Below are 27,213 nucleotides of genomic sequence, written 5' to 3' on the forward strand. Positions count from 1 at the left end.
TAACGAATGTGTTAGATTTTTTCAATTTTTTTTTATTTTTTGCTTTTTAGTTGATTTTTTATAACATTTTTAATTTTAGGCACCAGTAACTAAAGAAAAGCGTTTCTTAAAATTTTTTTTTTCATATTTTTTTATTTTTACTTTTTAGTCTTACACTTTTCAAACATTAAAATATATCGTCATGTTTATTAAAATATGTATAAAACATATGATGTAGGTACAAACATGAAAAGTAGTCGGAATCGGCAAAAAATTTGAAACTTTATTGCATAACGTAAACAATTAACGTAAAAAGTGAAATTATGTATAGTTCATATAATTAGCTACAATCTGTAAAAGTTTTCAAGTTTCTTCATTGTAAAAAACAAGAGATTTTAATCATTTTCCGTTAAAATGGTTTTTTTATTTAGACAATTAATAAACATAAACAATTTTTTTATTGACTATTCGTGTAATGTTTCCGCGAATGCATATGTTTGCAAATTTTTAATCATTTGCATTGAGCAAAAGGCACTCAAATTAACGTCCAGAGATTTGACCCAAACGATTGAACCAAAGAAAAGCGTTTAATTAATACGCCAAAACGAATGCGTTGTTAATTGTAGCACAAAACCTTTCTACCGGTGGTTTTTATAAGACTACGATAAAAACAGGAATTTTTTTAATTCGAGGTTTGGTTGACCGATGGCTTAGTGTGAAAACCTCGTATCTCATTGTACAGAAAATTTTACATGAGTGACTTTAAACTGAATTTCTGCATACTCTAACCCAAAATATGTATGAAAAATGTATGTGTAATGATCTAAACATACTCAGAATCAAAAATATGTAAACATAGTTTTTTGTTTTAAGCTATAGTATGCAAAAATTAAGTTTAAAGTCTCTCCTGTAAAATTTTCTGTGAAATGAGATACGAGGTTTTCACACTAAGCTATCGTTAAGTTTTGTTTCGTATCATATTGAAATTTGACACGAATAATAGGGAAGCAAAGTATGCTAAATGTGCAGTCACTCAAGCGTTATGGGGACCTATTGGGTTGTGATTATTAGGTCCTAAAACCAAAAAAAGTTAAGTAAAATTTTCCATTTTAGTGGGAACTTTCCACTTTTTAATTTAATTTTCCATTTCTAACAATCGTTTTTTCCGATTATAGCGCCATCTATCCATAGCTCGAAAAAATGTCTCGATTAAAAGTTGCCTATTTTTACGTAAAGAATCCAAATCTGCAACAAAAATTTGGGGCTTCCATTTAAGATTTTAAAGTAACCTCCAACCCCACCTCCGTGGGAGGTCATGTTTGATACTATTCGATAGATTTTTCAAAAACATAATGAAATTGTATTTTGCAGTTTTTCGATCTGATGTTTATTTTGCGAAATATCGCGGGTTTGAATTTAAAATTTTAAATTTACCCCCCAACCCTCTCCGTGGGGGGTCATGTTTGGTACCATTCAATCGATTTTTGAAAAATATTGAAGACGTATTTTTTAGTTTTTCGATCTGACGTTCATTTCGCGAAATATTCGCTTTTTTTGTGAAACTTTTTGATTCACGCATTTCCTTACGCCCCGCTCAAATCGTCAGATTTTTGAAATGTACACTCTTTTCCATGTACTTAACTTACCTTACCTTAATCTGACAATTTCGAGTACTTTTAAGGATGGATTTTTTTTCGGGCCCCCCTAACGAACTTCCCTTTGTTAAGAGCCAATATATGGCAGAGGTACATCTGCAGGGTACCAGGTTTCTCCCCAAATGATAATCTGACGTGCTTAAGTAACTGCAAAAATCCCCGCTTGGGCTCCCCTACCATAAGCGCCGATTTTTATATAAACAATAATATGAGCGTTCAAAATTTGAAACTTCATTGTTTATCTATGAAGCATAACGTAAACATTAACGTAAAAAGTGAAATTATGTATAGTTCATATCATTAACTACAAAAGGTAAACGTTTCAAGTTTCCACATTGTAAAAAACAAGAGAATTTAAGCATTTTTCATTAAAATCTTGTTTTTTTTATTTAAACAATTAATAATCATAAAATTTTTTTTATTGACTATTCGTGTATTGTTCCCGCGAATACATATGTGTGCAAATTTTCATTCATTTGCATTAAAGAAAAGGCAGTCAAATTAACGTCAAAAGATTTGATGCAAACTATTGAACTAAATAAAAGCGTTTAAAAACAAGACACGTTGAATGTTACGAGGAGCACTCCCAAATAACAATTTACAATGTCTATGCATTGTAAATCCCAAATAATGAATTACAAGTTTATACATTATAAATCATAATTCGGGAGTGCTCCTAGTACCTAACATTCAACGTGTCTTGGTTTGTTTATTTCTAGTGCATCTTTATTACGATTTTAGTATGATTCAAACTAATCTCATTACATGAAGTTGGTCTAGCTATGTGGGAATGTTTCAAGAGTGTTAGTTAAATTTGGTTGTGATGGGCTGTGTCTTCGGGGAGCTGGATAAGATTTAATGCAGAGAACTTGATATCCTTGTTTTTTAGATCTCTTGGAATTCCGCAGATATCTTACTACTTTCTACATAATGACGATCAACATAACAATCAAGATCGTCACTAGTCCCGTAATTAAATGAGAAATCCACTGATGGTTTGCAATGCAATACAACGCGTGTTCGGATGTATCTTGATCGAAGTGATGAAGTAGGTACTATGTATGTTTAGCAACTCATTTCCCCGAATATCTAAATTATGTCTGGGCATGTCGATTTGTTTGAATATTGACCTCTGCATAAGTTCTTCAAGGCGGTAGCTGGACTCTTTAAGTAACTTGCAATTGCTGTTTCCAATCTGTTGTAGGTAGTCCACCACATGTGAGCAGTGTTATGTTCCCGGTTTGAGCAAAGAATTCTGCTGACAGCATTACAAAACTCGCTTGGTGTATTATATGCTCAGATCGAGAACTATCGCACATTATAGCTAAATTTATCGCGTATGGTGGAATGACTAGCCAGAGGTTCAATGTGCTCAGTTTTAACCAACTCGTTTCCTTTATAGTGTACTATACTATTTGGCAATTGGTGTTGTTAGTTCTATCATATAATTCATTTACAGTTTGGACGGGAATCCATATTAATTAATGATTGTCATTGGTGAGCATGCCAACTCTCCCTTGTTTAATTCTATACATATTATATACATAATTAAAAATCAATAGATAACTTACTTTTAAAGCTTTCTTCACATCGAAAATGTATCTCACAAACATATTTCTGCTGGAACCCACAATGACATCGTTTACAACCACGCTGGCAAACGTATCGAGACCTTCGAAAACCAGGTTAACATTATCATTGTTCAGAATATCTTCCGTAACTGGAAAATTAAATAAAATAGAAAACATCACAATACATGTCTTTTAAAACCAATTATTTATGTCACTATAATAATTGGAAACAATTTCACTATTTACTCTCCCTCAGTCAAAGTTGTAACTTTTATTTAGTGTTCCATTGTTTAGTAAACGAAACAGGTTTAAATAATATTTTATTTTATTATAATTTATTATTATTATTATTATTATTATCCAGATTTAGCCATACGGCTGACACTCCCTCTAAGGGGAAAATTGACTCATCCCAGATACCAACGGCATCAAAAAGATTGAGCTCTGGTGGGACTCTTTCCGTGTTATCGAGCCCTAGGTGACTTGGTATGCGGTAGGCTGGAGTACCTCCCAAAAAGTTTCGTACACATCTGGCCGTCGCACGTCGGCGTCGCGACTTCGCGAGTAGTACAGCTTTCTGCATGGTCTTATAAAGATGTTCATTTAGACTTTTAGACCCAGCTTTTTTATGTTTTCGAAGAGGTTTTTCGTAATGACTCCAGTAGTAGACATATCTAATCTTTAATTATGTCGTTGATTTAATTATAATAATCATTATTATTACTATATTACATTATAACCTCTTAAAAAAGAGAAACAAATAGAATCGAAATTCTAATTTGCTCTGATATAAAAGGCTTCCCGGTCTCTACATTAAAATTTGTTCTCAACTAGCATTTTAACGTGATTTATAGGTGTTTCTTATAATTTGGTAGAATCAGATTATTTTCCCAATCTTTTGGTATTTTATTCTAGTCTCATCATTTCAGGTTTTATTACATCTTCTCCAGCTTACCTGTTTTTAATTATTTTTGTTGTTTCAAAATGACTTCTCCTTTTTCTATTTTCCGTATACTATTCTCTTGTTCCCTTGACTTTGATGTGTCATCTTGTGTTTGTATCTTCTTTTAATTTAAATTCACCGGTGTAACACTCTGTCCAGATTATTACCATTTCGTGAGATTTATGTTGTATCTTTTTATTTTCATGCCGTATATTTTTGTTTTGCTTGCCCTCTCAATCATTATTTGATCTTATTCCAAAAGGATCTACTGTCATTTTTATAACCTTAATTTAATCTGTTCTCAAATTCTTTCCAGGATTTTTGTTTTGCATCTCTTACTGTCCTTTTGTCAATTTAATTTTTATTGTTATATAGTTCTTTGTCCCTTGGATCCTTTTTTTGCACGTGTCTTTTCCACAAGTACATACTTCTATTTTAGCAGTGACCCACTTTACTGGGTTTGTCCACCGTTTGGTTCGTTTTTGTTTTTCAATTCGTTCGTTTTTCATTATTTCGTTAATTCCTCTGGATTCTTTAGCTGAGTCGTATATTACTTCCTTTAATTTATTTCTATTTTTTATCTATGAGCCCTCTTTTTTAGATAATATTTTCGTATTTCTGTAGTGTCTTATTTATTTAATTTTGGTAGATGTCCCTTATTTTGTTTATATTTAGTTTTCGTATGTTAAAGAGTAAACAGTAGCGCGTCATCAATATTTTTGTTTTTCGAAAGTTCTGCGAACTTTCAACAGTGAGGCAACAGTGCGTCGGCAATTTCGACAGTGACAATGACATCATACTATCAAAAACAATAATTATTATACTTATATGCGCGCTAAATGTTGCCAAGTCAGTCACGTTCGATTTCTTGTTATAGAAAATCGATTTTTAGTAGTTCCAATGTGACACAAAATCTAGGCATGGGATAAAAAAGTTTATTTGAAGAAAGTGTATTTTTTTGTTTTTCTTAATGGCGGTACAGGCTCCTTTTTGCAATATTTTATTTAGTTATAGAGTAATTACCACATATTAATATATTTCTCAAATTAGGCTCTGTACCGCCATTCTTTATTATATTACGAATATGTGTGTTAAATATCTCGACAAAATATTCAAAATTACAGCCGCAATCTTGGACCGCGCTTTTCGCGCGCTACTGTTGCCTCTTAACTTGCTATACGGTATATTCTCTAATTCGACATCAGCTGTTTCTATTATTTCCGTTATTACTATATCTAGTCTATTGTGTGTGTTTAGTTTTGCTTCATTTATTACTTTTACTTCTTTTATCGTCGTTTCTAACTCTTGTGGATATTGTATCATTGATGCTTCTTGCTCCTCTTTCCTCGGCTATGAAGGTAGGTATATTTTTGTTTTTGTTTTGGTCCCATAGGCTGTTTCCTACTTTCATATTCTCAGGGGCGTCATTTGGGCGTCCAGGGGGGGCATTTGCCCCCTGGCCCTGAAAATGACTGAAATTTACAAAAAATACATCAATATTCATCATAACATCATATATTATAATGTATTGTATATATAGTGCTTGCCCCCCCAAACAAAATTTCAAATGACGCTCCTGCATATTCTTAGCAATACAGAATTGGATTATTCCATCTCCGTTTCTATTTATTTGCATTTCTCCGTATTCTCCCATGAATTCCTGTTCTTTGTTTATATAATCTCCTAACTTAGCACTCCAGTCTCCTGTTATTAGTAGCCTTTGATTTTTTTCTCTAATTGTATCTAGTGTGTTTTGTAATTGAGTATAGGACTCGTGCATTTTGGTATCATCATAAGATTAATGTAATTATTCTTGGTGATATTGCTTTATAGTTTAAAATTGTCTTTTATGTAGTCTCGTTTACTATTATTAATACTCCCTCTTTCATTTTCTTTTTCGTGTTCTCTTCTACGCCTGAGTAGTATAATGGACAGTTTTTATATAGTAATTTTATCCCTTTTCCCTTTATTTTAATTTCGTTTACCCCCTCTGTGGCTCAGTGGTAAGAGCGCCTACATTTGGAACGAAAGGTCCGAATGGTCGTGAGTTCGAATCTCACCAGGGTCAGGAATTTTTCGTTTATTATAAATTAATAGATGAAAATAGTTTCTGTCCTTGTGGGATCGGTACTCACCGGAGGGACCGCAGACGTTCGGATACAATTAACGTCTCTTTGCAAAGACAATGACGTCGACTTTGCAAAGTAACAAGACACTTACTCAACACACACACTACATATGACACTATAAGTACCTAACTGCAAAAATTCACCGTACCTACCATGCCAATGGCCATTAGTTGTCGAGGCATTAGCTAAATAAAAAAAATCATTTAATCCCATAATACTTATTCTATATTCTCTATTTCTTTACTATTTAGTATTGTTACGTTTCAGCTGGCTACGATAGTGCTATTTAGATATTCGCCTGTGTTATCCATCATGTTTTCTCTTTGCCCAATCGTTTTATTGATAGTTTAAGGTTCTTTAGTTATTTTTGAAAGTTTCTTCATCATATTATGTTTTGAGTCTGGAGATTTTTCGCTGGCTGTTCTTCATTTCCGATTTTATATAATTTATTGTTGTGTCTCTACTGTTAGTTTATTTGCTTCTTTTTCATATCTTCACATTTCAGGGATATACCGTTCCTCCTCAATTTTTAATCTGTTGTTACTTATGTAAGGGTTTGTCCCTTCTCTCTCGCTTTTTTTTACTTCTTTGATCTAATATTTCTTTCGGGAAGTCTTCATTTATAAATATTATCGTGCCCTTTAATTTTTTTGCTTGTTTTAAAATTTCTCTTTTCATTGTTTCATCTTTGAACTCAACTTTTACAATCAATTCTACACATTATGTTTATAATAGGTTTGTTCGAGCATGTAGTTTTGTATGGTTTGACATCAGACATTGTACCTACTGCGTTACTGCGCATGTTCAATCCACAAACTAGTATCAAACTGTTTTTTGCTAGAACGCTTTTTTATCGGAGAAAATACCAACGCCAAATGTGACTGGTTCATGTTTGTCTTTATTTATAATTTTGAGGTTAGATTAGAAATATATTTTCCTTATGAGTATCCAAATTGTCAAGATTTCTGCTAAATCTTGAAAATGAATCTTATAAATGTAAATAATGGTAAGTAATAGTCAAAACATATTTTTTTCATTTAAAATTTATAAACTTCAAACAAATAATACCACTACGCAAGTCACAAACTGAAAATCCGAACAAAATTCGCAAATTCTTTTGACCATTTTAAGCCAGTTTCCAAATCAAAATTTAATTTCGTTAGAACTATCGACTAGTATTTTTGAAACTAGTAATAATTTGTGTGTTTGAACGCCATCAAACAAAGGCGCATGCTTCAGATAATTTCAAACCGTTTGAAACTGATGCTAGAACAAACCTTATAGATATCTTCAACTCCATTTATTTTCAGGTTTATTGTATTAGTTATTTCCATTACTTTGTTCTCTAGAAGTTGGGTAATTTCGCTCCTAGTTTCTTCTCTTTTTTTCAATTCTTTTTTCTTGTGATTTCACGTCTTCTTTAATTTTTCAGTTTTCTCTCTTAATCTGTTTATCTATGTTGTCTTTAGTTGTGGTATCTCTTTTTTTCCATTTGTTTTAGACGTTGTAGGATTTCATGAATTTTGAGCTACCCTTAGCGATAAAAGTTTTACTCCAGGTAAATCCTTCGAAGGGATCGCCCTTCTTCGGGGTTCGTATGAGATCCTTTCTATTAGTTAATTATCTGTATTATTTTTATTTTTAATACAGTCGAACCCGCTGATTAGAATACCGGTGATATGAATATCACGGTTTAAGGAATATAAATTTGAGGTACCGAAACGTTTCTTTTGGCCACCACTGACCGGTTATTAGAATATCCTGGTTTAAGGAATATTTTTGCTTGGCACGAAGGCTATTCCAATAAGCGGGTTCGACTGTATTAACTATTTCTTATTTAATTATTATACACTCACCGGCACAATTAACAGCCCTCCTTTTATTTCTTTCAATTTGCAGAAATTGTCAGTCTTGTACCACATTTTATAAAAGATGCCATGAAAACTTAAACAGTTAATACGCTGTGAGCTCGTACGTAGAGGGGATATTTAAAAATTCGCGAGCGCCAATAGTGACAAGTCTGTAAACGTTTACTGGGAATTTGACATAAATGTCAAAGTGATTAATTTAAAATTAAAAATAAAAACATTAATTATAAAAAATATTAGTTGGTCAAAGCTGTGGTATATATTTTTACCTTAAATATACTTACGTTTTAAATATCTACTGAATTTAAGTTTTTTTAATGTTCCGTAATATGTAATTATAAATTAATCTATTAATCTTAGCGCCATCTACACGATAATTGTGAAAGTATCCGAAGCAAGAAATTAATATTTCATCAATAGAACGTCAAAATGATTAGCAAAACCTTAAAAAAATGGATTACAATTTAATTTCTTTTTTGCGTTGTAAATATTAAGCGATAACAATTAAATAATAAAAAAAATTACCGGTGAAAGTTGCATTACTAATCCGCTAGGGGCGACACCAGCGAAGCTCAGAACGTATACTCATATTTCTTTTTAAATTAGACAATGATTTTCAAAAATTAGGTTTGTTTGAATTTGCTTCGAAGATTCTTAAACATTAGAGGTTATTGCTAAGCATCCCTTGATATACTGCTTTTTTAAATAATTTTATTGTTTTCTTTTCCTTAAAGGTAGTTTTCACCGAATATTTCATAAAATGTTATCCAAGATTGACAATTCTGTAAATTGACAGAAATACTAGGTGAGCGGATAATTGTGCCGGTGAGCGTATGTCAACACATGACATTAATTATTTAAATATAGATAATATAGGGTGTTTCATTGGGAAAGTAACATACGTTAATTGTAGAAAGAGAACACTTAGGCGGTCTCAAATATACCATACTTAAAGGTCTTACTCTATTAATAACAAAGATACTGGGTGTTTTATCTATTTTGCCATTTTCTTAATTGGTTCATAACTTTTTAACCACACTGTATATTTATTTTATATTTGGCACGCAAATATCATTTAAGGTATACCATAAATTAGTTTATTTACAATTGTAAAAGATCTAGGTCCGGATTAAAAAATATTGGAAAAATGTTCCGATCCAAAAACAACAACCTGTACATTAACTTTTTTTAAAATGGATTTTTCAGTTGAAAAGAGGATGAAAAACTAAATTTAGTGGTATACTTTGAATTTTCGGCAAAATTTTGAATTTGAATTCTGAAATTATGTGAATTGCGAGAGCTCTAAGTAGAAAAAAATTGAAATACAGCTTACAACTTGTTAACCGCACTGTATATTGATTTTATATTAAACACGCGAATATTCTTTTAGGTGTCCAATCAATTAATTTATTTACAATTATAAAAAATCCAGGTCCGGAATAAAAAATATTGTATAGATGTTCCGACCCAAAAATACACCCTGTATACTAAATTTTTTTAAAACGGATTTTGCATTTGAAAAGAGGGTGAAAAACTAAATTTAGTGGTATACTTTGAATTTTCGGCAAAATGATTTTTCTGGTAAAATTTTGAATTTGAATTCTGAAATTATGTGCATTGCGAAGCTCAAAGTAAAATAAATTAAAATATGACCTAATTTTAATTAATATGTACCATTATTTAATCTAAATTGGTAAAATATTAACATTTGCACACATAACAATAATTTTTGATGGTGGTAATTTTGAATAAATACTTTAGTTTTGAATAGTTATTATGCTGCAAATTTTCGCTGATTTGTTATAATTTTTAGATACTTTGTTGATTAAAGTGATGTATTCTTTATTGACCCTTTATAATTTATTCATTATTTAAAGATGAATATTCGCCATAAACTATTTGTCACACATAAAAAAAACACTGAAATGTTAACATTTTACCAATTTAGATTAAATAATGGTATTAATTAAAATTAAGTCGCATGTTAATTTGTTTCTACTTAGAGCTCTCGCAATTGACATGATTTCAGGATTCAAATTCAAAATTTTACCAAAAATATCATTTTGCCGAAAATTCAAAGTATACCACTAAATTTAGTTTTTAATCATCTTTTCAAATGCAAAATCCATTTTAAAAAAATTAATATAATAGTTTTTTACAATATTTTTTAATCTGGACCTGGATGTTTTATAATTGTAAATAAATTAATTGATTGGAGACCTAAAAGAATATTCGTTTGTTAAATATAAAATAAATATACAGCGCGGTTAACAAGTTGTAAGTTGTATTTAAATTTTTTTCTACTTAGGGCTCTCGCAATTCACATAATTTTAGAATTGGAATTCAAAAATTAAAATTAAAATTAGTTACCAGAAAAATCATTTTGCCGAAAATTTAAAGTATACCACTAAATTTAGTTTTTCATTCTCTTTTCAACTGAAAAATCCATTTTAAAAAAATTTAATGTACAGGGTGTTGTTTTTGGGTCGGAACATTTTTCCTATATTTTTTAATCCGGACCTGGATTTTTTACAATTGTAAATAAATTCATTTATTGTACACCTTAAAGCAGCGGTTCTCAATCTTTTTGTGTCATGTACCACCAAATACTTTTTATTATTTTTGGTACCACCTAACTGAAATACATATCTAACTAGGTGATCTAATGAACTATGATAGTGGTGCTGATTTTGGCTGTTTTTGCGTTTTGTGTACCACCTCAAAAAATGAAATGTACCACCAGTGGTACATGTACCACAGATTGAGAACCGCTGCCTTAAAGGATATTTGGCTGCCAAATATAAAATACATATATAGCGTGGTTAAAAAGTTATGAACCAAATAAGATAATGGCAAAATAGATAAAACACCCAGTATCTTTGTTATTAATGGAGTGAGACCCATTAAGTATGGTATTTTTGAGATTGCCTAAGTGTACTCTTTCTACACTTAACGTATGTTACTTTCCCAATGAAACACCCTGTATAAAATAAAGTATTTAAAATAATTAATATAATAAAAAAATACAATTTTGTAATCAATTTTGTAATATAAAAATTTGGACATACCATCAAAGTTTCTGTAGTAGGTCCAGTTACGTCTAGGAACCCATTTAGTCTTGACATCATTATCTCCGTAAAATATATCATCAATAATTTTGTTGCTCATCAAATCACTATAAATACCACCAGGAATAGTACCAGTAAGACCGGCATATTCTGAAAAACAAAATGCTTTTAAATTAGTTATACAAGCTTTGGTAATAAAATAAACAGCATAATGCAGTAGAGTTAAGCATAGGATCCAATATAAGGTCGACCTGCGCCAACCTGGATAAACATTTTTTGATATGTAATTTATAGACTTAGGCAAATATGCAAATTGCATAATTTGCATATTATGCATAAAAAATGCAAAACTTTCAAATTTTGCATATTTTTATATAAGTGTGCATAAAGTGCATATAATTTAAAATTTTAATAGGTACATATCTTTTTATATTCAGGTAACAAATAGCTTGGAAATCTCAATATTTGTTTATGTTTTATAATCTCTTCGTAGGTATTCAAATTTTTGGCATCGGAATATACTAACTAATAAAAGATACCGATTTATACATTTTGTCACGTTTTGTCCTTGATATAAGGATTCCAAAATCTGCCAGTTTATATCTCTAGATAAAAATTTTTATTTTGACGGTCCATTTCAAGTACTAGCTGGGACATTTTCGAACTACTTAATTTAGAACCAACTACTATCGTAAATTTGAAAAAAAAAGATTGAAAATTGTGAACAGCATTTGGTAATTTATTGTTACCACAATTCGAAATAATATAATTTATTTGTTAAAATATTTTAATATTTAATTACTTGGGTTTAGAATTTAAAATACAGGTACATGTTAATTAATACAACATGTGAAGATATTGTAAATATTTTTGTAATTAAAAAAATATTGTAAATATTGTTTTTATTATATGCATATTTTCTAGATAAACATGCATATTTTTGGGTAAAATATTGCATATTTATGCGCATATTTCATACTTTTTTATTTACATATTTACCTAAGTCTAGTAATTTAGTATTTTAATAATTATAAAGGGGTGCCCGATATAATTTTGCCCTGACTATAATTAATTAATAATTCAAAAATGATTTTTTATGAATTAAAAAAAGGTATTTTGTAATTGTTCTCTTAAGTTGATCGTTTTCGCATTATAAACAATATATAAAACTAAAAAAAGAACGAAACCTGAGGATTTTCACGGCTCGAAAACACAAGTAAAAAATAGTATTTTTGTACTTAATCATCAAAAGAAATACAACACAAAAAACAAGGAATTACAAAAGAAACTCTAACAGAACATAACATGAATCATAGTTATGGTTCAGATATTATAAAAGACGGAAATACTAAAATTAGTTAAAAATGGAATTTATATCTGGATGTATATCAAATGCTTTTATAGCTTTGTCGAAGAAATCAAATAAGAGCTACATAATTTGGTTTCGTTCATATGCATAAAAGGTCTAACATTTTCTATTCGCGCTCGTATTTCAACCTGATGGTCAAGATCGGTTGTTATTATGCAGCTAAGGTACTAAAACTTGTTTATAGGTACATGTGCCTCTTATCCCAATCTTAACTGATATGACGGGTAGTTCTACTAGACACCAGACTCGATGAAACACAAATTTCCTTGTGGATTTATTTTTGACTGGTATGGATAATGGATCGCAGCCTCGTCGATTTTATTTAAAAAGATCCATTCTCAAGCATCTTTCGATTCTTCCAAGCTTCTTTGTAAATTATCCACAGCCGTACTTTTTCCTTTCCTCCTAGATACATTATTATTTCTTGCGCAATTTCGTCCTCCCCACCTGCTTTTCCTGTTTTTATTGTATTTATGGCTTCGTCCATTTCCTCTCTTGTTATCTTCGGTAAGCATTCTACTACTTCCTCTTCCTCTAAATGTTCTTCTGCCAGTTCGCCCCCAAAAATTGTATAAAAAATAATTCTCTCAATTTTATGTTTATGTACATTTATGTCGTACCTAAAGTTAATAATAAACGAGATAATTCAATAATTTACTTGTGACTATTTTTCTCTTTAACCCATCCATTTAACCCTTTTAAAATTGTACCCATCTAATACTGTTTTGGTTCGTTTTATGGGTGTATTTGTTGTTAAATGCATTGTCAGGTGAATTTAGAATAGTCTTTAATAAGAATTTTTATTGACATTGTTTAAAATAATAAATTTCGCAAAAATTTTTATTAATATTGCTTAGTATGTATGTATAATATACAAACACCTACACTACAAAACACACTAAAGTGAAAATCCATAAATTATTCAAATCAAGATAAGAGGCAATCAAGTGCAGGATGACGACATCATAATGAATATACCTAACTCGCGTTAGTTGTGTGACTTAATTATTTTCTTTTGTCTTTAGGTTTAGGTACCTATTACTTTGGATACCAGGTTCACAATTATAGTGCCTAGACTTATGCATAATTGTGGTAAGCGGTAAACCAAGCAATAAACATGGGGTTTAAGAAACTTTGAACTTTTAAAAGGACCGCTTTAAGACAAAGGGTCATACGAATTTTATACCAGATATCCCATTTAAGGTACGATTCCGACAATGACTGCAGACGGCAGACGGCAACTGCAGGCGTCAGTTGTAGTTGTCGCCGTAACGGACATCACTACTTTGCACTATTAAAGGAATGAACAGATTGCTGTGATTTAATCGGTGCGTCGACGACATGATTTATCTTGCATCTCGACGCACCGATTAAATTAGTGCGTCCTGTGTTGAAAACTTCTCTTGTCTTGCCTATTCTATGCAGCACTTCTTCGTTTGTGGTATGCGATGTCCATGCAATTTTGAGGATTCTCCGGTAGATCCACATTTCAAACGCCGCAACTTATTTACAGTTGATGTTTTAAGGGTCCATGTCTCAACTGCATGAAGAAGAGTCGACCAGACGTAGCATTTGGATAAACGTAGTCGAATTAAGAGTTTTCAATTCTCGCAGAACCATTTATAGAATAATCACGGGGTGCAAACAGGGAATATCATGGCTGAATCTACCAAAACGTGAAAGATCACGTGGATTTACTCCACAGAAGTCATAGAGATTGGTGAGAAAAGCAAAAAACTAGCTTGAAATATAAACTAGAAAGATGGGCTCATCAATACAGATCTTCTAAGAGTAAGAGATCGTTGGAATTGAGGAGGAATGGTCTTAAATATCGACAGAGACGTAAATGCCCCAAATACTATCAAACGCAACTCCTTCAGAGCCTTCCTAGCATCATACTCTTACTCAAGAGATGCTCGACACTGGCTTCTACAACACCAAATACCCTTTATTCCCAAAAACGATAATCCTCCAAAGTTGCTGTTGGCTCGCCGAATAGAGGATTTTTGGGCTGTATTGTCTAGAAAAGTTTATCATGGAGGATGGGAAGTTCAAGGTGAAGAACAATTAAAACGGCGAATTTACAACAACTAAGAGAAATTGATCTGAAATCCTCCAAGGACCTCATGAAAGAAATTCGTAGAAATTTGCTTCTAGTAGAGAAGAATGGGCCACTGCACATAATTTGATAGTATAGTCTAGTTAAGAGGAAACAGTAGCGATCAACAGGTAGCGAAAACGCGTTCCAAGAGTGCGGCTGTAATTTTGAATATTTTTTCGAGATATTTGGCACACGTATTCGTAATATAATAAAGAATGGCGGTACAGAGCCCAATTTGCAAAATATATTAATATGTGGAAATTACTCTGTAATTAAATACAATATTAAAAAACGAGCCTGTACCGCCATTAAGAAGAACAAAAAATACACTTTCTTCAAATAAACTTTTTTATCCTTTGCCTAGATTTTGTGTCATTTTGGAACTACTAATGAAATAAAAAATTTTAGTACAGTAGAACCCCGCAAATCCGAACTAATTGGGGGGACAGCCTGTTCGAATTCCGAAAAGTTCAGATTATCCGAAAGTTAGCCTTAACTAGTAGTTCAAAGCTTTCATTGTGATTTTGAGTAGCCAAACGTTCTCGCAAGAGTGTGGACAATATTTTTGGACTCATGTTGACTACGAGAGAATCAAAGTAAGTTTGTGTTTAACCTTTATAAACACTTTATAAACCTATATATTAAAGTATAATATTTATTTTTAAGAAATTTTAATCATTTTAGTCAAAGTCCTAGTAATCCTACATTGTCCAATTTTCTGGCTTTACTCTGTATAATAAACATATTTTTAAGTTTTTGTCTTGAATTTTAAAATTTTTTTTACTTTCCGTTGGTTCAGATTTGCCGAAAGTTCGGATTCGCGGGGTTCGGATTTACGGGGTTCTACTGTAGTTCCAAAATGACACAAAATCTAGGCATCGGATAAAAAAGTTTATTTGAAGAAAGTGTATTTTTTTGTTCTTCTTAATGGCGGTACAGGCTCGTTTTTTTAATATTGTATTTAATTACAGAGTAATTTCCACATATTAATATATTTTTCAAATTGGGCTCTGTACCGCCATTCTTTATTATATTACGAATACTTGTGCCAAATATCTCGAAAAATTATTCAAAATTACAGCCGCAATCTTGGAACGCGTTTTTGCTACCTGTTGATCGCTACTGTTTAATCCTAAGCATTGAGTTGTAATTTATGATAACTATGGTTTGTTTTTTAACCAAGAGGAGTGATTTAAATTTACCGCGCCGTAATGCTTGCTTGTAATTGGTCCAACCGCAGGCAAATTTACTCCACTGTTATAAAATTTTGACACTAATGACATTTATCAAATTTTGACACTAGTGACATTTCATATAGGTTAACTAAGTTATATCGGCGATTTTTGTGTTTTCTGTGTTATTCCTTTAATTTTTAGATTGTTAGTCTGCTTTTATATAAAAAGCAGTTGTTTTTGGAATTCTTTAGCGACGTATTAATTTAATATAATACTTATTTATGGATTACCGTTGAGGGCCAACTAGATCAACCAAAAAAGAAGATGTATTTGGTTATTATTCTAGTGACTTTCTTGGGTGTGAATCTGTCTTTTTAGTTTAATCCTCCTGGTTAAAAATTAAACTATAGTTAGTATTTAAATAAATTTCTTCATTATCAAAAAAATTCGATAAATATTTTGTGCCAGAAGTTTTAGGACATACGTTATTAAACATATAGTCCTGTCGCCAGGGGGGGACAACGGCCTCTTTTATTCCGATGGACTTACCCAAGTTTTTTTTTTTATTTATTTTGACCCGTAGAACACGAATTTTTTGGGTAATGGTTGATCCGAATGTCGATAAGATTGTTATAAACAAAAAACTTGAGGAATTAAGGTAAGGTCGCCAATTAAGGCCACCTTAAGGTTTAAATATCTGTAATATTTTATTCAGGAACAATATGAGGGAAAACTCTTGTATACGTATTGCCTAACATTTTAGCTATCGAATTTCAGGATAAAATACTTACTAAATAAATAATGAAATATAAAATTTTAACATTGAATAAATCTGGAATATTTGGCCTTATTAGGAACTGGTAGCTTAATAAGGTCAGTTTCATTTTTTACGCAAATTGAGGTGGATAATAAATTTTAAACCTAAGAATTAAAGAACAAGTACAAAATTTAGTGAAAGAAACTTTTATTCATATTAAAAACAAAAATTTGTCAATACATTAAGCACACATATCGCACATTTACACACATCTAGGACAATTGGCTTTATTAGGACACTGTCTACTTTTTTAATATTTAACATAAAAAAAAATAAAAAGCAATATAGAGAAAAAACAGTACCAGTTCCTTAAAAAGTATTAATTTACTATCGCTTTACAAAGAAAAAATAATTGGCTTATATTCATTAAGTACCACTTTAGTAATTTTATAACTTACCTAAAATTTATAAACGAACTTCCGCACCGTAACAAACACGTGTCTAATAGTCTACTTGGCGCTGCTATGTGATACTACCGACTGAATGGCGTAGACGATTTGGACTGAGAAAGACATTTACGGACACGGTGACCTCTAATATATAATATCTATATTTAAGAAAATATTTGCAATTGGCCTAATTAAGACACTAGCCTTATTTGGCGACACTACCTTACATAACAGCGATTTTTCGCAAAACAAAACATTTGTTTGTATTTTTTGGGTCATTATAAGCAAAAAATCTTCTTCTTACAAGTTTTTTCGTAGGATGCATAGTTTTCGAGATAAATGCGGTTCAACTTTCAAAAAATCGAAAAATTGCAATTTTTGAACCCGAATAACTTTTGATTAAAAAATAAAATGGCAATTCTGCTTACCTCATTTGAAAGTTCAAGTCAAATTCTATCGGTTTTGATTATTTGCATGGCTAAAAATAAATTTTTTTATTGTTAAACAAAGCTATAAACACATGTTGCTTGAATAATGTTTTCAATGCATTTCTCATTCAAAATCGAACGAGTAGGTGAGCCTGTAAACAGGCTATCTCTATGTAGAATGCATTAAAACGCATGCATTGGGCATGGGAAACACTATTTTTCTACGGCCGTGCTTAAACAGCCACTTTCTAGCACGCATTTCGTTTCCGAAAGTTGCACTTTTCCGCACGGCGTGTGTGAAAGTAAATATTCCCGCATGGCGTGCGGGAAAGTAGAATACCATCTAATATGGCATTATGATATACTAGAATACATGCAATAAACTAATATTTAGATATTATTTACTAATTTATTTCAAATATATTTTATTATGTTCATGTTTTAATGAAATTAACGCAATAATTCGATGAAATAAAATTATTTTGATATAATATTTAAAAGTCAAATCAGTAGACAATTACAATGGTTTTAAATCGTCGTCATGGAAACCAATATCGTCGTCGTGGTAACCCATTATATTGAAAGTTTGGTGTTGACAACCTTGTCAAAGAATTAATTTGTCTATTTTCACTCCTAAATAAAAATCGATGACTCTATTTTTTGTGGCTTTTTTCCAAACGTACGGCCCTAGAAAAAATATTGTTCCTAACTCATGCGGAAAGTGTCTTCCCCGCACTCGACTGCTTGCCCGAACTCCGCTATCGCTAGGAAATAGTTATTTTCCTAACTAGTGCGGAAAGTGATACTTTCACGCACGAGACTGCCGTTGACCCGAACGACGCGATAGCTGAGTTCGGGCAAGAAGTCGAGTGCGGGGAAGACACTTTCCGCATGAGTTAGGAACAATATTTTTTCAAGGGCCGCACGTTTGGAAAAAGCCACAAACAATAGAGTTATATCAATTTTTATTTAGACGTGAAAATACACAAATTAATTCTTTGACAAGGTTGTCAAAACCAAACCTGTGACCAAACTTTCAATATAATGGGTTACCACGACGACGATATTGGTTTCCATGACAACGATTCAAAACCATTGTAATTGTCTACTGATCTGAATTTTAAATATTATGTCAAAATAATTTTTATTTCATTGAATTATCAGTAGTAATTGCACAAGAGCTCTAAAATTATTGAATTTTTCCCGAGTGACACTTTGACAGAAATTATGTCGAAAGTATCACGATAGCAAAATTCTATATTAATTTTAGAGATCAAGTGCAATTTGTTGCGATTATTTCATGAATAAAACTGTTAAAAAACAAAATTTTATTGTAATTTATTTACGTAAGTACAAATTAGTACAATTAAACACACAGTTGTTATAAATATTTTACGGTTAAAAGTCATTATTTTTATAATTTTTAAAACATTATTTGTCATTAATGTCACTGAATGTATTTTTTCATAGCAACGAAGGGCATCTGACGTAATATACTTGACGACGGAAAATTATCAAAAATTATCAATTAATTTTAGATTTCTGTAGCTTTCTATTGGTCAGAATCTCCTATGAATAAAATAATCAGTAGTAATTGCACAAGAGCTCTAAAATTATCGAATTTTTTCCGAGTGACACTTTGACAGTTTTAATTTCACGACCCGAAGGGGATTGAAATTATGTCAAAGTGTCACGAGGGCAAAAACTCGATAATAATTTTAGAGATCGAGTGCAATTTGTTGCGATTATTTCATGAATAAAACTGGTCAAAACCAAAATTTTATTGTAATTTATTTATGTACGTACAAATTAGTACAATTAAACACGCAGTTGTTATAAATATTTGACGGTTGAAAGTCATCACCTTTATAATTTTTAAATAATTGTAATTAATGTCACTGAATGTATTTTTTTCGTAGCAACGAAGGACATCTGACGTAATATACTTGACGACGGGATATTATCAAAAATTATCAGTTTAATTTTTATTTCTGTAGTTTTCTATTGGTTAGAATCTCCTATGAATGAAATAATCGCGCTAATATTTATAATATTTATAATATTAATAATATTCGTTAAAACATGAATACATAAGATAAATTTGAAATAAATTAGTAAATAATATCTAAATATATTTATTGCATGTATTATAATATATTATAATGCCATATTACAAGGTATTTTACTTTCCCGCGCGCCGTACGGGAAAATTTACTTTCACGCACGCCGCCCGTGCGGGAAAGTTCGACTTTCGGAAACGAAATGCGTGCGTGAAAGTGGCTCTTTTAGCACGGCCGTAGAAAAATAACTATTGTTTATAGCTTTGTCTGACAATAAGAAAATTTTTAGCAATGCAAATAATCAAAACCGGTATAATTTGACTTGAACTTTCAAATGCGGTAAGCAGAATTGCTATTTTATTTTTTAATCAAAAGTTATTCGGGTTCAAATATTACAATTTTTCGATTTTTTGAAAGTTAAACCGCGTTTATCTCTAAAACTATGCATCCTACGAAAAAACTTGTAAGAACATTTTTTGCTTAGAATTACCCAAAACACACAAAAAAATGTTTTGTTTTGCGAAAACTATGAAAACTTCGAAAGTGTTTTGCAGATGTATCCAAGATTCAAACTGCTATTATGAAAGAAAAAACTGATACGGCACGTGAAGAAGAAGGAAGAAGACTGAGAGTTACACAGTTACAAATTAAATACAAATGATGTAGGCAAAGTATGTAATAGAAAAATGTAACGAAAAGAAATTCCCAGAAGCCGAAGTAAAGAATTAAAATTAAAGGTAATAAAATCAGTAACATGAAAGGACATACTCTTAGAATAAGAAACTAAATTATACATGAGAGAGAAATGTAAAAAAATTTTTTAACGTTTTATAGTTTATAAATCCAAAAATGTACAATACTTTCTTACATATTTTATCTACTTTATTATCTACTTATCATATGAACAATATAAAAATATTGAAACAGTGCATACGATAATCGTCCTACATGCTTTATTAAACAATGAAATTAAAAAAAATAAAAGTACGTACCACCACTTTCATCTCTGAACTTCCACAGTCCATTCAAACTATTGACCTTTGCTGAATAAGAACTAGCTATAAATAAAAGATACAGCAGGAATCCCTTAATAGCGGCCATGGTTCCACGACCAAATGAGAAATATCATCTCGAGTTCTCCTTTATAAAGATCACTTCAAAAATTAACATAAAATATTTAAGAGTATTATTTTTTATCAGCGAATTGTTAATTGTAATGGTGTGGATATACGAGGAACGTTGGTGCATACAATAGTGAAATATGTAGTATGTATACATTATTAGTTCGTGGATATTTATGACCGTCATATTGTATATATGTAATTATTTTTTATATGTAATTTATGTGTTTATTGTCGTTATTATAGTAGAGGAGCGTTGGATGCTAAATTCGCAGATACTAAAGCGTCATGGGAACCTATTGAGTTGTAATTTGGTCCTGTAATTAGTAACACAGGATGATACAACATATCCCAAAACTAAATGGAATACAAAAATGGCCAATTGGCAACAATATCATTTCTTTTCTGACATATATTACAATAATATGCCTAATTTACTCAACACTAATGAAAAATATGAATTTCTATTAAAAGGTATCTAATTTGTGGCTAATCAATCAATCACTCTTAATAAACCTTTTAAAAATAAACGTTTGCCGCCACCGTGGTGGGACGAGGAATGCAACATTGCAGTCGGTCGAAGGAAAGAAATGATACGCATGTATAAAAATAATAGTACAGTAGAAAATTTTCTACCTGTGAAAAAGGAAATAGCTACAACAAAATTGTTTCTAAAATCTAAAGCTAAAAATTACTGGATACAGTATTGTACAAAGTTGAACAAAAACACCTTAGCAACTGAGCTTTGGCAGCAAGCCAAAAAAATTAAAAGAATCCCCATATCTACTTATAAATGTAACAATTTCGAATGGCAAGAACCATGAGAAATGGAAACAAATTATCGTAATCCCAATACTCAAACATCAAAAAAATCCTAACCATGCCGACTCTTACCGCCCTATTTCCTTACTATCATGTATTTGTAAAACATTTGAGCGTATCATTAAACAAAGACTTGAATTTTATCTTATACTCAGCTCTTATTTGCCTGCACGACAATTTGGATTCAGAAAAGGTTTCGGTACTATAGATGCAGTATCCCATTTGGTTCTAGATATTGTTGTGTTATTCGAAAAATCAGTATTTAAGAGCAGGTTTTCTCGACATTAAAGGTGCCTATGATTTTGTAGATACATTAATATTGCGGGAAAAACTATTAAATGTAGAAATTCCTCCTAGAATTTGCAATATGTTATGCCAAATGGTATCGGATAGAGAGATATATATTAGGTCGGTTAACAACTCATTAATAGGCCCCCGTTTAGCTTCGGTGGGTTTACCACAGGGCTCCGTCATGTCTCCTCTTCTTTTTAACATATATACTAGAGAATTGTATATAAAAACTAATAATTATAACATCATACAATATGCTGAAGACTTTGTCATATATAACACTGAAAAAAATCTCGAAAAATGTACACAGAATCTGAAGTTAAACATAAGTGCACTCATAGCAAAATTTAATTCAATTGGTTTTTCACTATCAACGGAAAAATCAAATATTATGTTTTTTACAAGGCACAATACACCACAAATAGATACTATCAGCATTAATGAAATGAACATTTCTATTGCAAATATAGTAACTTATATCGGCATTATTTTAGACAAGAAACTGAACTGGAAACCATTCATCAACAAAATAGAAACAACAGTTAGCAAAGGAATAAACTTTCTAAAACTTATTCGAAAAACATGGTGGGGATAAGACCCACAAACATGTTTAATGTTCTATAAGTCCTTCATCAGGTCAGTTTTGGACTATGGGTGTCTTTTCTATGGATCGGCTAGTTTGTACATTTTAAAACGACTAGAGGTGATACAAAACGCTGCTATAAGACTGTGTTTCGGGGCTATGTGCTCTACCCCTAATGAACCTTTGCGAACGGAAGCTTTGGAACCTCCTTTAGATCTCCGAAGACAAATGTTAGCGGAAAAGTTGGTTCTAAAATCATATATGAATAAAAGACCCGATTTTGATCCATAAAATTTCTATGTTTCGACACAAAACACTTTCGATCTAACAACAAAGTATTGGTCAAAAAAGCCGTCTCCCACTTTATGCACAGCTTTTCGAAATACTTGTAATATTAGTAACATTATTAAAAATCCACCGAAATCCGAATTTTTTAAGTCCTTAGAGATCTTAAAAATCGAAATTCCGATATACTCTTAAAATATGCTACTTAGCAAATGCATCCTTAAGAATTATACTGCTAGATACCCTAACCATATAGCACGGAGTAGTGTACACGGATGCTTCAAAACAAACACATGGAGTAGGCTGTGCTTTTTATATACCAGCACTTAATGTTGAAAAAAAAATCAAACTTAATCTCATGACATCAATATTTTCCGCTGAAACTATAGCTATTATAAAAGCATGCCAATACGCTGACAACCATGATATCAAAAAAATAAACATACTGTCTGACTCTTCAGTTCTCTAGCCAACTAGATGCAAATTCTGTAAGCAGTAATCCCTTTATAGTAGACTTAAAAATACTAATGAATGCCAGTACTAATATCTGACCTAACGAGCAGACAATTCAATATATAATTTTTACTTGGGTTAAAGCGCACATTGGTCTCCAAAATAACGAAAAAGTAGATGAGGTAGCGAAAGACGGTAGTCTAAACTGCGAGGAAATTTCAAATGATATTGGGCTACAAGAATGCATTTCGATAAGTAAATATAATTTAAAGAATAGCTGGAAATTAAGATGGAAACAATATTGCGTAAACCACCCGACAAGTTATACACTGTTACATCCGGAGATCCCAACGCAGTACTGGCACAAAAATCAAGATTTGTCGAGATATGATATAGTTACCATAAGCCGTTTAAAATTTGGACATGCCTGTTTCCCGTCTCACTTGTTCAAGATTGGTCTGATAGAGTCTGAATTATGTGAAATATGTAATATATATATATATATATATATATATATATATATATATATATATATATATATATATATATATATATATATATATATATATATATATATATATATATATATATATATATAACAAGGAGAGGTTAGCGCGAGTTAATAGATATCGGCATGGCTCGCAATAAGTATGAAAAACAAAATATGCACAAGATGGAATGCAACCATAGACACGTGTTTCTGACTTATTAGTCGTCATCAGTATGATATAGCTAAACAGGAGCAATGCAACCAATTTGTGGCTGTAATGTTAGAAGACCCTCAGGATTCGAGAGCAACAACTAACAAATCCACGGAGGAAGCTACAGCTACCTGAGGCAAGGAATGCCAAACGTTTAGAACGTTTTAAACAATCAAACAAGGAGAGGTTAGCGCGAGTTAATAGATATCGGCATGGCTCGCAATAAGTATGAAAAACAAAATATGCACAAGATGGAATGCAACCATAGACACGTGTTTCTGACTTATTAGTCGTCATCAGTATGATATAGCTAAACAGGAGCAATGCAACCAATTTGTGGCTGTAATGTTAGAAGACCCTCAGGATTCGAGAGCAACAACTAACAAATCCACGGAGGAAGCTACAGCTACCTGAGGCAAGGAATGCCAAACGTTTAGAACGTTTTAAACAATCAAACAAGGAGAGGTTAGCGCGAGTTAATAGATATCGGCATGGCTCGCAATAAGTATGAAAAACAAAATATGCACAAGATGGAATGCAACCATAGACACGTGTTTCTGACTTATTAGTCGTCATCAGTATGATACAGCTAAACAGGAGCAATGCAACCAATTTGTGGCTGTAATGTTAGAAGACCCTCAGGATTCGAGAGCAACAACTAACAAATCCACGGAGGAAGCTACAGCTACCTGAGGCAAGGAATGCCAAACGTTTAGAACGTTTTAAACAATCAAACAAGGAGAGGTTAGCGCGAGTTAATAGATATCGGCATGGCTCGCAATAAGTATGAAAAACAAAATATGCACAAGATGGAATGCAACCATAGACACGTGTTTCTGACTTATTAGTCGTCATCAGTATGATACAGCTAAACAGGAGCAATGCAACCAATTTGTGGCTGTAATGTTAGAAGACCCTCAGGATTCGAGAGCAACAACTAACAAATCCACGGAGGAAGCTACAGCTACCTGAGGCAAGGAATGCCAAACGTTTAGAACGTTTTAAACAATCAAACAAGGAGAGGTTAGCGCGAGTTAATAGATATCGGCATGGCTCGCAATAAGTATGAAAAACAAAATATGCACAAGATGGAATGCAACCATAGACACGTGTTTCTGACTTATTAGTCGTCATCAGTATGATATAGCTAAACAGGAGCAATGCAACCAATTTGTGGCTGTAATGTTAGAAGACCCTCAGGATTCGAGAGCAACAACTAACAAATCCACGGAGGAAGCTACAGCTACCTGAGGCAAGGAATGCCAAACGTTTAGAACGTTTTAAACAATCAAACAAGGAGAGGTTAGAGAGTTAGAGGCTAACCTCTCCTTGTTTGATTGTTTAAAACGTTCTAAACGTTTGGCATTCCTTGCCTCAGGTAGCTGTAGCTTCCTCCGTGGATTTGTTAGTTGTTGCTCTCGAATCCTGAGGGTCTTCTAACATTACAGCCACAAATTGATTGCATTGCTCCTGTTTAGCTATATCATACTGATGACGACTAATAAGTCAGAAACACGTGTCTATGGTTGCATTCCATCTTGTGCATATTTTGTTTTTCATACTTATTGCGAGCCATGCCGATATCTATTAACTCGCGCTAACCTCTCCTTGTTTGATTGTTTAAAACGTTCTAAACGTTTGGCATTCCTTGCCTCAGGTAGCTGTAGCTTCCTCCGTGGATTTGTTAGTTGTTGCTCTCGAATCCTGAGGGTCTTCTAACATTACAGCCACAAATTGGTTGCATTGCTCCTGTTTAGCTATATCATACTGATGACGACTAATAAGTCAGAAACACGTGTCTATGGTTGCATTCCATCTTGTGCATATTTTGTTTTTCATACTTATTGCGAGCCATGCCGATATCTATTAACTCGCGCTAACCTCTCCTTGTTTGATTGTTTAAAACGTTCTAAACGTTTGGCATTCCTTGCCTCAGGTAGCTGTAGCTTCCTCCGTGGATTTGTTAGTTGTTGCTCTCGAATCCTGAGGGTCTTCTAACATTACAGCCACAAATTGGTTGCATTGCTCCTGTTTAGCTATATCATACTGATGACGACTAATAAGTCAGAAACACGTGTCTATGGTTGCATTCCATCTTGTGCATATTTTGTTTTTCATACTTATTGCGAGCCATGCCGATATCTATTAACTCGCGCTAACCTCTCCTTGTTTGATTGTTTAAAACGTTCTAAACGTTTGGCATTCCTTGCCTCAGGTAGCTGTAGCTTCCTCCGTGGATTTGTTAGTTGTTGCTCTCGAATCCTGAGGGTCTTCTAACATTACAGCCACAAATTGGTTGCATTGCTCCTGTTTAGCTATATCATACTGATGACGACTAATAAGTCAGAAACACGTGTCTATGGTTGCATTCCATCTTGTGCATATTTTGTTTTTTATATATATATATATTGATGTGATCTTGATTATTGATATGAGATAATATTCTTATATGTTACTTAATTTAATCAATGTATTAATACTAATCCAATTAATTAACCAGATCACATATCAATATGTTTTCAATCTCAGGGTGAATTATAAATTAATTACTTACTTCCGTGGCTTCTAAATATTTCTTAATGGTTCCTAATCGGGATAGAAAAGAAAAGAGTAAAAAAAATACACATATGGGTTACAATTATAATCAAAATATTTTTTATTTTATTTAAAAGGCAACCAATGCTTAATATTTGCTATTTCTTATTATTCTTAAACATAACATTTACAAATGGGAATCTTATTTCCTTTTGGTTTTCAATTGAAAGTTTTTATTAACATTTAACTATTAGGAGTTATTAGGAACAACTCTATTTAAGTTTGATGAAGCTTTTCTGATATTATTGATTATGTTATTCAATTTTTTATGTGGAATTTAATACGAAAAACCCATACATTCATGTCCAAACAAATGAGACTGACCTTTTCCTGGTGAACTGAAAATGTCCTCACACAAAACCCTTTCCTGCTATCCTTGGCTGCGATCAAACCTCGTCCTGGCTTCCAGTGATGTTCTCCTTTGAAAAACTAGCTCGAATAGCTCTCGTTCCTGCTTTTGTCGTGATGCTGTGTTCTACCTTTTTCGAAACTGCTATCAGCTACCGGGACACTCTGGGCTCAAGGAGGTTCTTTTACTCTCGACCTGGCCTACTTCTCGTTCCACGATAGATACTCCACACTCACGGAACTACACCGGCTTTCTCACTCCTCGAACACTACCGTCTACTACTCGACTTCACTTCTCGACAGCTCAAAACATTCTGCCCTCACTTTGTCATTCATTCTCCTACTTTCTAAATATCCCTTCCAAATTCACAAATCAATCTTCCACCACCAACTCTCATTCGTAATATTCCTCAAAACCAATTTTTAATCTTTCTAAATATGCTTAATGGATTTCAAAAGAAA

At 32.2% G+C, this 27,213-nt stretch overlaps 1 protein-coding gene across 1 annotated transcript in view; it reads right to left on the minus strand.

The window, feature by feature from the left end:
• The window catches only part of LOC114327793 (beta-mannosidase), a 138,394-nt gene extending 117,600 nt beyond the window's left edge, over window positions 1-20,794 (minus strand). The window contains exons 1-3 of the mRNA XM_050641647.1: window positions 20,545-20,794; window positions 11,214-11,363; window positions 3,206-3,354 (exon numbers count right to left, since the gene is read on the minus strand). Coding sequence (XP_050497604.1) covers window positions 3,206-3,354; window positions 11,214-11,363; window positions 20,545-20,653 — 408 coding nt within the window. The 5' untranslated portion in view covers window positions 20,654-20,794. The remainder of the gene's footprint in view (window positions 1-3,205; window positions 3,355-11,213; window positions 11,364-20,544) is intronic.
• Between the last annotated feature and the right edge of the window lie 6,419 nt (window positions 20,795-27,213).

This window comes from Diabrotica virgifera, chromosome 1 (genome assembly GCF_917563875.1).
Source record: "Diabrotica virgifera virgifera chromosome 1, PGI_DIABVI_V3a".
In the NCBI taxonomy this organism is placed as follows: domain Eukaryota; kingdom Metazoa; phylum Arthropoda; class Insecta; order Coleoptera; family Chrysomelidae; genus Diabrotica; species Diabrotica virgifera.